The sequence below is a fragment of the Apteryx rowi genome, unplaced genomic scaffold, assembly GCF_003343035.1.
Source record: "Apteryx rowi isolate R43461 unplaced genomic scaffold, aptRow1 scaffold_364, whole genome shotgun sequence".
Classification (NCBI taxonomy): domain Eukaryota; kingdom Metazoa; phylum Chordata; class Aves; order Apterygiformes; family Apterygidae; genus Apteryx; species Apteryx rowi.
Window position 1 is genome coordinate 254,383 of NW_020450130.1, and position 10,465 is coordinate 264,847.

Here is a 10,465-nt window from a genome sequence, read left to right on the forward strand (position 1 = left end):
ATCATCTCCACTATACTTATATACCTCTGCTTAAGTGGTTATACCCAGAAATCTCATCTCATCAGTGCCAATGTACAATTCTGTTTTACAGATTGTTCAGAGTATGCATAAAGTGGATAGAACTGCCACAATTACACCACAGCCCAAATGAAACAAAAATAATTTGCAAAATGCAAAACACAAGATACCTCAGTACAAAACAACTGTTTGTGAACTACTTTCACAACAAGGGGAAGCTGAACTATTTATTATATTAACATTACAGAAAGAACAGCCACCTTTTGGGCACAAAGGCTGTAGATCACGGAGGTAAACCAATCAAAAAAAAAAAAAAAAAAGCAGAAGAATCAAGTATGCCATCTTCACAAATAGATTTTTAACAAGGAAGGACACTTTAAAGCTTTAAGTAAAACTGCTGTTTCATTCTTTCCACATTTCCCATTTCACATCAAGGCACACACATACATGTACACAATCCCACTTTGAATTGGGGTCAGCTCACACTGAAGTTAAACATTCAGTAACTGCTTTTACATTGCTGAATGAACAGTTCATGTTAAAGCCAAGCAGTAAAGTAGTTGGCAGAACAGATTGCGTAGGCTTAATTTAAGTTTGAGGTTTGAGAAGTCAGTCATCCTCATCTGGACTCCTCCATAAGTTTTAAACTATAAGGATAACTTAGAACTCCCAAACATTTGAAAATATAGTTCTTATAAAAAGGTTTTGAAGTAAATCAAGCAAGAGAAGTAGCTTTCATCAGGCCCTCCTTGATTTTCATATTCTACAATGCACACAGTGAAGCATTTTCAATCACTGGGAGTGTTAAAAGTTGTGGAAGTGATATGGAATAAGCTACTGGACTAATGCATAAGTTTGTTGTTGTTTTAAACCTTGCATTTGTCTAGGAACTCCATTATGGCCAAATTGAACTGCCAGTGCATAAAAACTTCAAAGAGTCTTAATTGCATCAAGGTTTAGAGGCACCATCATTCACCCCATAAATATCAAAGGCCAAGATTACTTTTCACACTAAGCAGGCACTCATCTCCTTACTGAAGTAACTGCTGCCTTGAATTCTCTTATGTTTCATGATACTCCATGTTATTCATAGAAAGTTTCATAAACTAATCTGTTCTCCAGGGTTAAGTGACCTCAGGTGTGCCAATACCAAGTGAACAGAAGGACTGCAAAGGTAGACAGTATTTTTCATAACAGCTTCAGCAGGAATTCATAAGTTGCATTGATTATGCCCCAGGACAAGACAGAACGATGGTAATTCAGATGGGCTCCTCTGAAAAGATGGATCAGTTTTCTATCACGTTCTAGCCAGATTTTCACAAAAACTTTTGAGAAAGACTGAAATTCACCACCAATTTGAGACTGCATGCGAGCTTTTACAACATTCATTGGGAAAAATAAGAATCCCAGCATGGCACCCAACAGCCCTCCACAGATGAAGTCATTGACCAAATGAGCGCTGTAAGAAGTTGCTTCAGGCAGACATTGTTTGATGGGTCCGCGTAGGCCAAAGAAGAGTGCATTACTGGGTCCATTTCGGAGCAGAATAGGTACCAAACCCCGATAATATTCTCTAATACCATAGTCTTTCAGTACCTTGAAAGCCTGGTAAGTGTTTGTAAATTTGTCATGATATTTGTAGTCCTGAAGCAAAGTTTGAACTCGCTCAAAAGGTGTAAGAAGAGCTTCAGTGGTCCCTGCAAGCACTGCTGCTATGCTACGGGTGAAGAGCTCAGGAGCACTTGTGTGGCTATGGAGCAATGAGGAGAAATCTTCATACAACCCAAACATTAGAGCCAGAGTCGTCGTTTTCTGCATTAATGGAGGAAGGATGCCACGATAGAGATTTCTAATTCCATCTTTCTGTAACTGATGTACTGCGTCCTTTGTTTTCAAGCCATACAGCTGTTGTCGAAAAAGGACCTTCTGGATGGGAAAAGTGACGGCTATATTTGTGAAGGCAGCACAATAGCCACAAAGATAATGTTTACCAGATGTAGCCTTTATGTGATGACTTAGATCTTGCTTTGAATTCATTGGGGCACAACCTTCTGAATCCATCATTCTGTTTTTCTTACTGTATTATATCTCAGTTCTCCTTTCCTACATAAAGAAAAGATAGAACATGGAAATAATGCAGCTTTTTCCCCCCCACTAGTGGATCATTCACACAACACCCAGTATCTTACATGTGAGCAAAGTCCATAAAATTTGAAGGAGAAAGGTGACAAATGCTGTATCTGACAGTCACAGAGACACACTATTTTCTGCAAAAGTCTCAAGGACCTGACTAACCAGCATCTTTTCTCTCTGCATGTTTTGTTAATTAAAACCAAATTAAATGGGGAAGCAAACAGATATAGACCTCTTCCAGTACCACATTCCAGCTGCAAATCTCAAGATAAATAGGATTTTTACACATTAGATTTCCCATTAAGTACTTTAAGGAATTCAAATGCTGAAAGGTCTATTTTCATACTAATAAAATACAGATCACCAAGGGGGCTGGGAGAGGTCCTTAAGGAGGGGATTAAAAAACAAAAACATCCCACACAACTCAGTAGCATTATAAATTCTGTTTTTTCCTACCTGCTTTTCCTTGTAGCAGAAAGCAACAGATAATTTTAACAATTTTAATCACAGGATTAAATTAAGTGACAAGAAAATTGAGTCACTGTTTTTGCACCTTGACCTCTGGGTCCAGTTAAATGACCTACAGCCTCGTCTACAAAGGAAGACAGCAAATCTGCACTAAAGGGGACTTGCAGCAGTTCTCATGAACTAAAATTGAATGAATGAACTAAAAAATAAACAGCCACTGCTCATTGAGGTGGGAAAGGAGTGAGCCACTTCCATTCATTGTTTCTAGTCAGAGATTATTGCATCAACCACTTCCCTATCAGTAAACGATAGGTTTTTGCTTACTGCTTGGCTCAGTCAGTGCCATCAGAATGGAGGAGAAGGCAACTCAACCATGAGAAAGATGAAGAGGAAGATGTGGAAATATTTGACAGCTCTTGCTATGCTTAGTGTTGTTAATAACATCAAGAGGACATATGATGTATTTAGCCCTTCTATACATAGATATTTTTTTTTCTCCTGAAGAAGCTAGTGCAGTGGGTGCTCTTACCACTCCAAAAGGGACAATCATCGGCTAAATACTTGCTCATTCTCTTCTTCCTTTTCCTGTTCCATACTGGAAGGTTATCCCTATGGATTTCTGTGGAGTTACAGTGGGGTGAGTACGCCCTGCTTGTAAATGGGGGAACCTTTCTGTTCCTGTTTAAAATCAGAATCATGGAACAGTTTTGATTTATGATCTGTGATTTAGAAATATGAACCAGGTGGCTCTAAGCAAAAAGCTGCTAAGTCTCCTTCTCTGGAGATATTCAAAAGCTGTCTGGACATGACCCTGTACAATGTGCTCTAGGTGACCCTGCTTGAGCAGGGGGGTTGGACTAGATCTCCAGAGGTCCCTTCCAACCTCAACCATTCTGTGATTCTGTGATCTTGAACCCACACTTGATTTGAATTGTCTGTAGAGACATCTGAGAAGACATTCAGCTCTGCTAGTTCTAAGACTCTGAAGGACACAATGAACAGTTCTATTCAATAAAGCAGAGAAAACCCTGAAGTAACCATTAACAGGCAACATATGATCTCCATTTAAAATTGGATTACTTATTCAACAACTTTAAAACTCTGGTTCTGTAGCTGATCAGAATCCTAACTTCCATTATAGCACAGGTTGCTGTAAAGTCAAGTAAGGCTGGTGCAGTTTTTGTGAACTTCAAATAGTCCCTGGTGGCGAAGTAAACCAGATTTTCAAAAGATTTTTAAAAAAAGGTGTTTTGGGCTACATCCCCTGCTTGGCAAGAGGAACTCTTTCTCAGTGTGCAGTCACTATAGGCTGTACTATGAAGGATGCACAGCAAAAGCTAAACACAAACAACTTGCATTACATGAAGCAACTTGATGGATTATTTTGACCAAGTATGCCGCTTATTTTTAAAAGAAAACACACTATTTAATTCACAGAATGACAGAATAGTTTGGGTTGGATAGGACCTCTGGAGATCATCCGGTTTGACCCCCTTGCTCAAAGCAGGGTCAGCTACAGAAGGTTGTCCAGGACTGTGTCTAGACTACTTCTGAATATCTCCAAGGATAGAGACTCCATAGCCTCTCCAGGCAAAATGTCCCAGTGTTCAATCACAGTAAACTGTTTTCTTGCATTCAAGTGGAATTTCCTATGTTTCAATGCCTCATCCTGTGACTGGGCACCACTGAGAAGAGTCTGGTCCACTTCTCCATACACCCTCCCATCAGATATGTATAAACACCAGTAAAATCCCCTCCCCACCCACACCTTCTCTTCTTCAGGTTGAACACTCCCAGCTCTCTCAGCCCCTCCTCCTATGACAGATGCTCCTGTCCCTTAATCATCTTCATGGCTCTTCACCAGACTCACTCCAACAGGTCCATGTCTGTCCTGTACTGGGGACCCCAGCAGGGACACAGCACTCCAGGTGTGGCCTCACCAGGGCTGAGTAGAAGGGAAAGATCACCTCCCTTGACCTGCTGGCAACACTGCCTAATGCAGCCCAGGATACATGATGGTATCTTCTTTGCCATAAGGGCCCATTGCTGGCTTATGTTCAACTTATCCACCACCTTTTCTGCCAAGCTGCTTTCCAGCTAGTTGATCCCCAACTTGTACTAGTGCATGGGCTTATTCCTCCCCAGGTGTAGAACTTGACAATCCCCCTTGTTGAACTTTGAGTTTCCTCTTGGTCCACATCTCCAGCCTGTTGAGGTACCTCTGAACAGGAAGAAAATCATCTGGTGCATCAGCCACTCCTCCCAGTTTTGTGCGATTAGCAAACTTGCTGAGGATGCATTTGATCCCACCATCTAGGTCATTAAGGAAGATGCTAAACAGTATCAGCCTTGTATCGAGCCCTGGGGCACAAGACTGGTGACTGGCCTCCAGTTGGACTTCATGCTGCTGATCACAACCCTCTGAGCCCAGCAGTTCAGCCAGTTTTCAGCCTACCTCACTGTCCATTCAACTAGCCTGTACTTTATCAGCTTGCCTTTAGTTATGGGAGACTAAACATCATCTATTGCTCAGCATCACCTATTGCTCTCCCCATCATTCACTAAGCCAGTCACCTCATCATAGAAGGCCATCAGGTTGGTTGAGCATGATTTCCCATTTGTGAAGCCATGCTGACTACTCCCAATAGCTTTCCTGTCCTTCATAAATCTAGAAATGGCATCAAGGGTTTAGTTGCTCCATCACCTTCCCAGGGAAGGAGGTGAGAATGAGCAGGCTGTAGTTCCCTGAATTCTCTTTTTTGCCCTTCTTCAAGACCGGAGTGATATCTGCTCTCTTCCAGTCCTTAGGAATCTCTCCCAATCACCATGACCTTTTAAAGATAATCAAGTGTGGCTTTGCAATGACATCAGCCAGCTTCCTCAGCCTTTGTGTGTGCATCCCACCAGGGCCAGTGAACTTGTGTCTGTCCAATTTGTTTAACCATTCCCTAACCTGATCCTATTCCACATTACTCCAGACTTCCCCTGTGGTCTCAGGGTCTTGGCATTCCTGAAAGCTGGTTTTACCAGTAAAGACTGAGGTGAAGAATGTATTCAGTACCTCTGCCTTTTTGGTGTCCTTTGTCMTCAATGCTCCAGCCTCATTCAGCAGCAGGTCCACATTTTTCCTAACTTTCCTTTTGCTACTTATGTACTTACAGAAGCCTTTCTTGTTGCCCTTCATGTCCCTTGCCAGTTGCACTCCAGATGGACTTTGGCTTTCCTAACCCCATCCCTACATGCTTGGACAGTGTCTTGAAATTCTATCTTACATATCTTTCTATACATAAGATATAGATAGAATATCATATAAGATATAGAATACAACTTGAGGCAGAGGGAGAAAATATGAGAATATCTCTGTAGTCCACCAGGAGGACTGGGGGCTCTGAACATGAAGCTTCTTCCAATTCTCTGAAGAAGACCTTGTCTTCTACTTCTTCCTGATCAGGCAATCACAGAATCACAGAATCGCTGAGGTTGGAAGGGACCTCTGGAGATCATCTAGTCCAACCCCCCTGCTCAAGCAGGGTCACCTAGAACACATTGCACAGGATCGCATCCAGACGGGTTTTGAATATCTCCAGAGAAGGAGACTCCACAACCTCTCTGGGCAACCTGGTTCAGTGCTCTGTCACCCTCACAGTGAAAAAGTTTTTCCTCATGTTAAAATGGAAGTGTCTGTGTTTCAGTTTGTGCCCATTGCCTCGCGTCCTGTCACTCGGCACCACTGAAAAGAGTCTAGCCCCATCCTCTTGACACCCTCCCTTCAGATACTTGTACACATTGATAAGATCTCCTCTCAGCCTTCTCTTCCCCAGGCTAAACAGGCCCAGCTCTCTCAGCCTTTCCTCATAAGAGAGGTGCTCCAGTCCCCTAATCATCTTTGTACCCCTCCGCTGGACTTGCTCCAGTAGTGCCACATCCCTCTTGTACTGGGGAGCCCAGAACTGGACACAGTACTCCAGATGTGGCCTCACCAGGGCTGAGTAGAGGGGGAGGATCACCTCCCTCVACCTGCTGGCAACACTCTTCCTGATGCACCCCAGGATACCATTGGCCTTCTTGGCCACAAGGGCACATTGCTGCCTCATGCTTAACTTGGTGTCCACCAGCACTCCCAGGTCCTTCTTGGCAGAGCTGCTTTCCAGCAGGTCAACCCCCAACCTGTCCTGGTGCATGGGGTTATTCCTCCCTAGGTGAAGGACCCTGCACTTGCCTTTGTTGAACTTCAGGAGGTTCCACTCCGCCCAGCTCTCCAGCCTGTCCAGGTCTCTCTGAATGGCAGAACAGCCCTCTGGGGTATTGGCCACTCCTCCCAGTTTTGTATCATCAGCAAACTTGCTGAGGGTGCACTCTGTCCCTTCATCCAGGTCATTGATGAAGAAGTTGAACAAGACTGGACCCAGGACTGACCCCTGGGGGACACCGCTAGCTACAGGCCTCCAAYTAGACTCTGAGCAGCTGATCACAACYCTCTGAGCTCTGCCATTCAGCCAGTTCTCAATCCACCTCACTGTCCACTCATCCAGCCCACATTTCCTGAGCTTGTCTATGAGGATGTTATGGGAGACAGTGTCAAAAGCCTTGCTGAAGGCAAGGTAGACAACATCCACTGTTCTCCCCTCATCTACCCAGCCAGTCATTCCATCATAGAAGGCTATCAGATTGGTTAAGCATGATTTCCCCTTGGGGAGCCATGCTGACTACTCCTGATCACCTTCTTTTCCTCCACATGCTTGGAGATGGCCTCCAGGATGAGCTGCTCCATCACCTTTCCTGGGATGGTGGTGAGGCTGAGTGGCCTGTAGTTCCCTGGGTCCTCCTTCTTGCCCTTTTTGAAGATTGGGGTGACACTGGCTTTCTTCCAGTCCTCAGGCACCTCTCCTGTCCTCCATGACCTTTCCAAGATGATGGAGAGTGGCTTAGCAATAACATCCGCCAGCTCCCTCAGCACTCATGGGTGCATCCCATCAGGTCCTATGGATTTGTGGGTGTCAAGTTTGCCTAAATGATCTCTAACCCAATCCTCCTCCACCAAGGGAAAGTCTTCCTTCCTCCAGACTTTCACTCTTGCCTCCAGGGTCTGGGGTTCCTGAGGGCTGGCCTGAGCAGTAAAGACTGAAGCAAAGAAGGCATTCAGTAACTCTGCCATCTCTGCATCCTTTGTCACCAGGGCACCCACCCCATTCAGCAAAGGCCCCACATTCTCCCTAGTCTTCCTTTTGCTACTGATATATTTGAAGAAGCCCTTCTTGCTGTCCTTGACATCTCTTGCCAGAATCTATAGTCTCGCCAATCTATAGTTGACACCCACTACAGCATCACCCATGTTGGTCAGCACACTATGCTGACCCATAAGCTCTCAGCTGACCCCTTACCTGTCCCCACGCAGAGCTCTGTGCATTCCAGTTGCTCTCACATAAAAGAACTCCCTCTCCTTGTCATCCTGACCAGTCCTTCCTRGAAAGCCTGTATCCATCCATCACAGCAATCCTGTCTTGTAAGCTATTCCACCATGTCTTCCATGATCCCAATGAGATTGCAGCCCTGTAATTGCAGACAGACTTCTAATTCCTCCTGTTTGTTCCCCACACTGTGGGCATTAGGGTACAGGCACTCCAGAGAGGCACCCAAGCACACTGACCTCTCATAAAGGGCATGGGAGCTTTCTCCATAATGTGGTCCCATAGGCACTTCCTTATTTATTCCTTATTCATTTATTCCTTAAATTCTTTAAGGTCTGTCAAGGAAAAGCCCCACATAAATGATTAACAAAGACAAAGTGTTTATCCTGATACAAGGAATAACGCCACTGAGAGGAATTCGTATTAGAGGGCTTGTATCACTTTATGTACACCAATTAATAATATTCTTCATATCCACTTAGGTCTATTTGGATATACTAGAATAGCCACATCTAAAGATAAGCTGGTCTTACCCAGTTCTGTGCTAGGAGGAGAGGAGTGGGATATGCTAGTTTTGCTACTGCAGTTGGGAAGTGTATCATCAGAAACAAAACAGTTAAAGAGAAGAAGATTCAAAAGGCATTTGACTAGTCATAGTTATACTGGTGAAAGCTGCCTGCAGCCCAGACATTTCTTCCTCAGGATACACTCATAATAAAACAAAGAGAGACACCTAGTTTAATTTTACAAGCTACATGTTCCCTTTGGTGGAACAGCTAGATTTATCAAGTAATGAGCATTTAAAACTGCAGAGACACCCTATTAATCCTTGAGAAATTTAACTTAGTTCTCATGCTTACAATTCGGGAACATGCAAGAGACAGGCACAGCAAGTTTTTCCAGAGATGTTTATGACAGAACCTTTGCTTTCAGGCATAATTTATAAGGCCTGTGTTACCTACAAGTACTAGAGTACACAAGTTGCTTCCTGGTTAAAATTTATTACAAAGAAAACAGTTCTCAAAAAGAATAAAACCTTTGGATCAACAGTAATACCAATATGTATAAATCCCTGGAGGTGTTACAACATATAATTTCTTTACAGGAATTCCCCTCACCCCACAGGTAAATTTCAGAGCACCCTGGAAGGGGAAACATACGATTCTTTTTCATAGCATGTTCCCTAACCCAAGGTCCATACCTTCAGGTGCCTGCCACTTTTATCATCTTGTGGTATATAGCATCTATAACATCTTCTAAGAAGCATTTGAGCCAATTTACCTGCCTAAATGACCATGCTCTTCAAAACGTTGGCACATGACCCACTAGATCAGAAACATAAGGGAGAGAATAAAGAGAAAGAGTTATTTGGTACCCAGTATTCCTTCGTATCTAGAACACTGTTAAGAAATCACAATGTTTGCAATCTTGACTGCAAACTACTTACCACTGTGGTGTTAAAGTGCTACCTAAAAAGTCCTCATGGCCCAGTCATAGTTTAAGATTATCTTGGAAAGTGAACATTCAGTCAGAGTAGCATTACAAACTTGCACTCTTTCACCATCAAGTATGGGAAATATTGGCCCTATATATTTAGGCTTTATGCTTTTTCTAAAGCCAAAAGGAACTCCCAGTTTTGTTTACAGTTTTGTTCATCAGTTTTCCAAGTTTGATTACCTGCCATTATAAAGGTGTCAGATTAGCAGCTCAAGAGTCACCAGACTCACCAGCAATGTCTCATCAGTATGGGCCTATCTGAAACATGGAAAAAGACTGAACTTTTTTTTTTGAAGTTTTATCCCAGACAACGTGGTTCCTAACTTACGGCATTCTTCTCGTAACTCTGACATTCCTTAAGATTTACAAATTATACAGGTTATATTTTCAGTTTACCATAATGGAGGCACTCTCAGTGTTCCTGAAGATGCTTGTGAAGACCTATCACATAAGGCCCATTAGAGACACTGATATTTTGCAGACATAGGCAAGACACCCAAGAACAATTATAACAGTTTTGGTGTAAAAAATGAGGCAACACAGACGTTAATACAAACAAAATAAAGGTGCAAACAGTAAAGCAACAGCTTAAGCGATCATTTGAACGGTCAAACAAGGCAAACAGCAAACTAATGTAATAAAGCACAGCTGACCTGACAAATGGCTTTTGTTTTTAAATGAATTCACTGCAACAATTGGCGAGTGCCCCCTCCCCGCGAGCACCCGTCCGTGTGCCCTCTGCCCCCCCCGGAGGCCTCAGCAGCACTGCGGCCAAACGCAGAACGACGCAGCCGCCCTCCGGGCAGCCCGGGCTCGCTCACGGGCAGGCTCTCCTGAGGCAAACCGGCAGGGAACTGCCGCCGCGCAGGGCCGCTGCCGCCCCGGCACTGCACGGCTTGCCCTGCCCCGCCCCGGAAGCGCGCCCGACTCGCACTGACCCA

At 43.8% G+C, this 10,465-nt stretch overlaps 1 protein-coding gene across 17 annotated transcripts in view; it reads right to left on the reverse strand.

Moving 5' to 3' along the window:
* Nucleotides 1–401: 401 nt before the first annotated feature.
* SLC25A51 (solute carrier family 25 member 51) overlaps nucleotides 402–10,465 on the reverse strand; it is a 10,419-nt gene continuing 355 nt past the window's right edge. The window contains exons 2-7 of one of the 17 annotated variants that reach the window (XM_026073285.1): nucleotides 9,705–9,778; nucleotides 9,229–9,352; nucleotides 8,267–8,362; nucleotides 8,001–8,169; nucleotides 7,340–7,520; nucleotides 402–2,121 (exon numbers count right to left, since the gene is read on the reverse strand). In XM_026073285.1, the coding sequence (XP_025929070.1) occupies nucleotides 1,207–2,082 (876 nt within the window). In that variant the 5' untranslated portion in view covers nucleotides 2,083–2,121; nucleotides 7,340–7,520; nucleotides 8,001–8,169; ... (1 more) ...; nucleotides 9,229–9,352; nucleotides 9,705–9,778 and the 3' untranslated portion in view covers nucleotides 402–1,206. Of the gene's footprint in view, nucleotides 2,122–3,148; nucleotides 3,443–4,387; nucleotides 6,092–6,838; nucleotides 6,864–7,339; nucleotides 7,521–7,702; nucleotides 7,741–8,000; nucleotides 8,170–8,266; nucleotides 8,363–9,228; nucleotides 9,353–9,704; nucleotides 10,172–10,465 lie in introns of those variants that run through there. The other 16 variants (XM_026073284.1, XM_026073286.1, XM_026073281.1 and 13 more) reach the window with 16 other exon arrangements.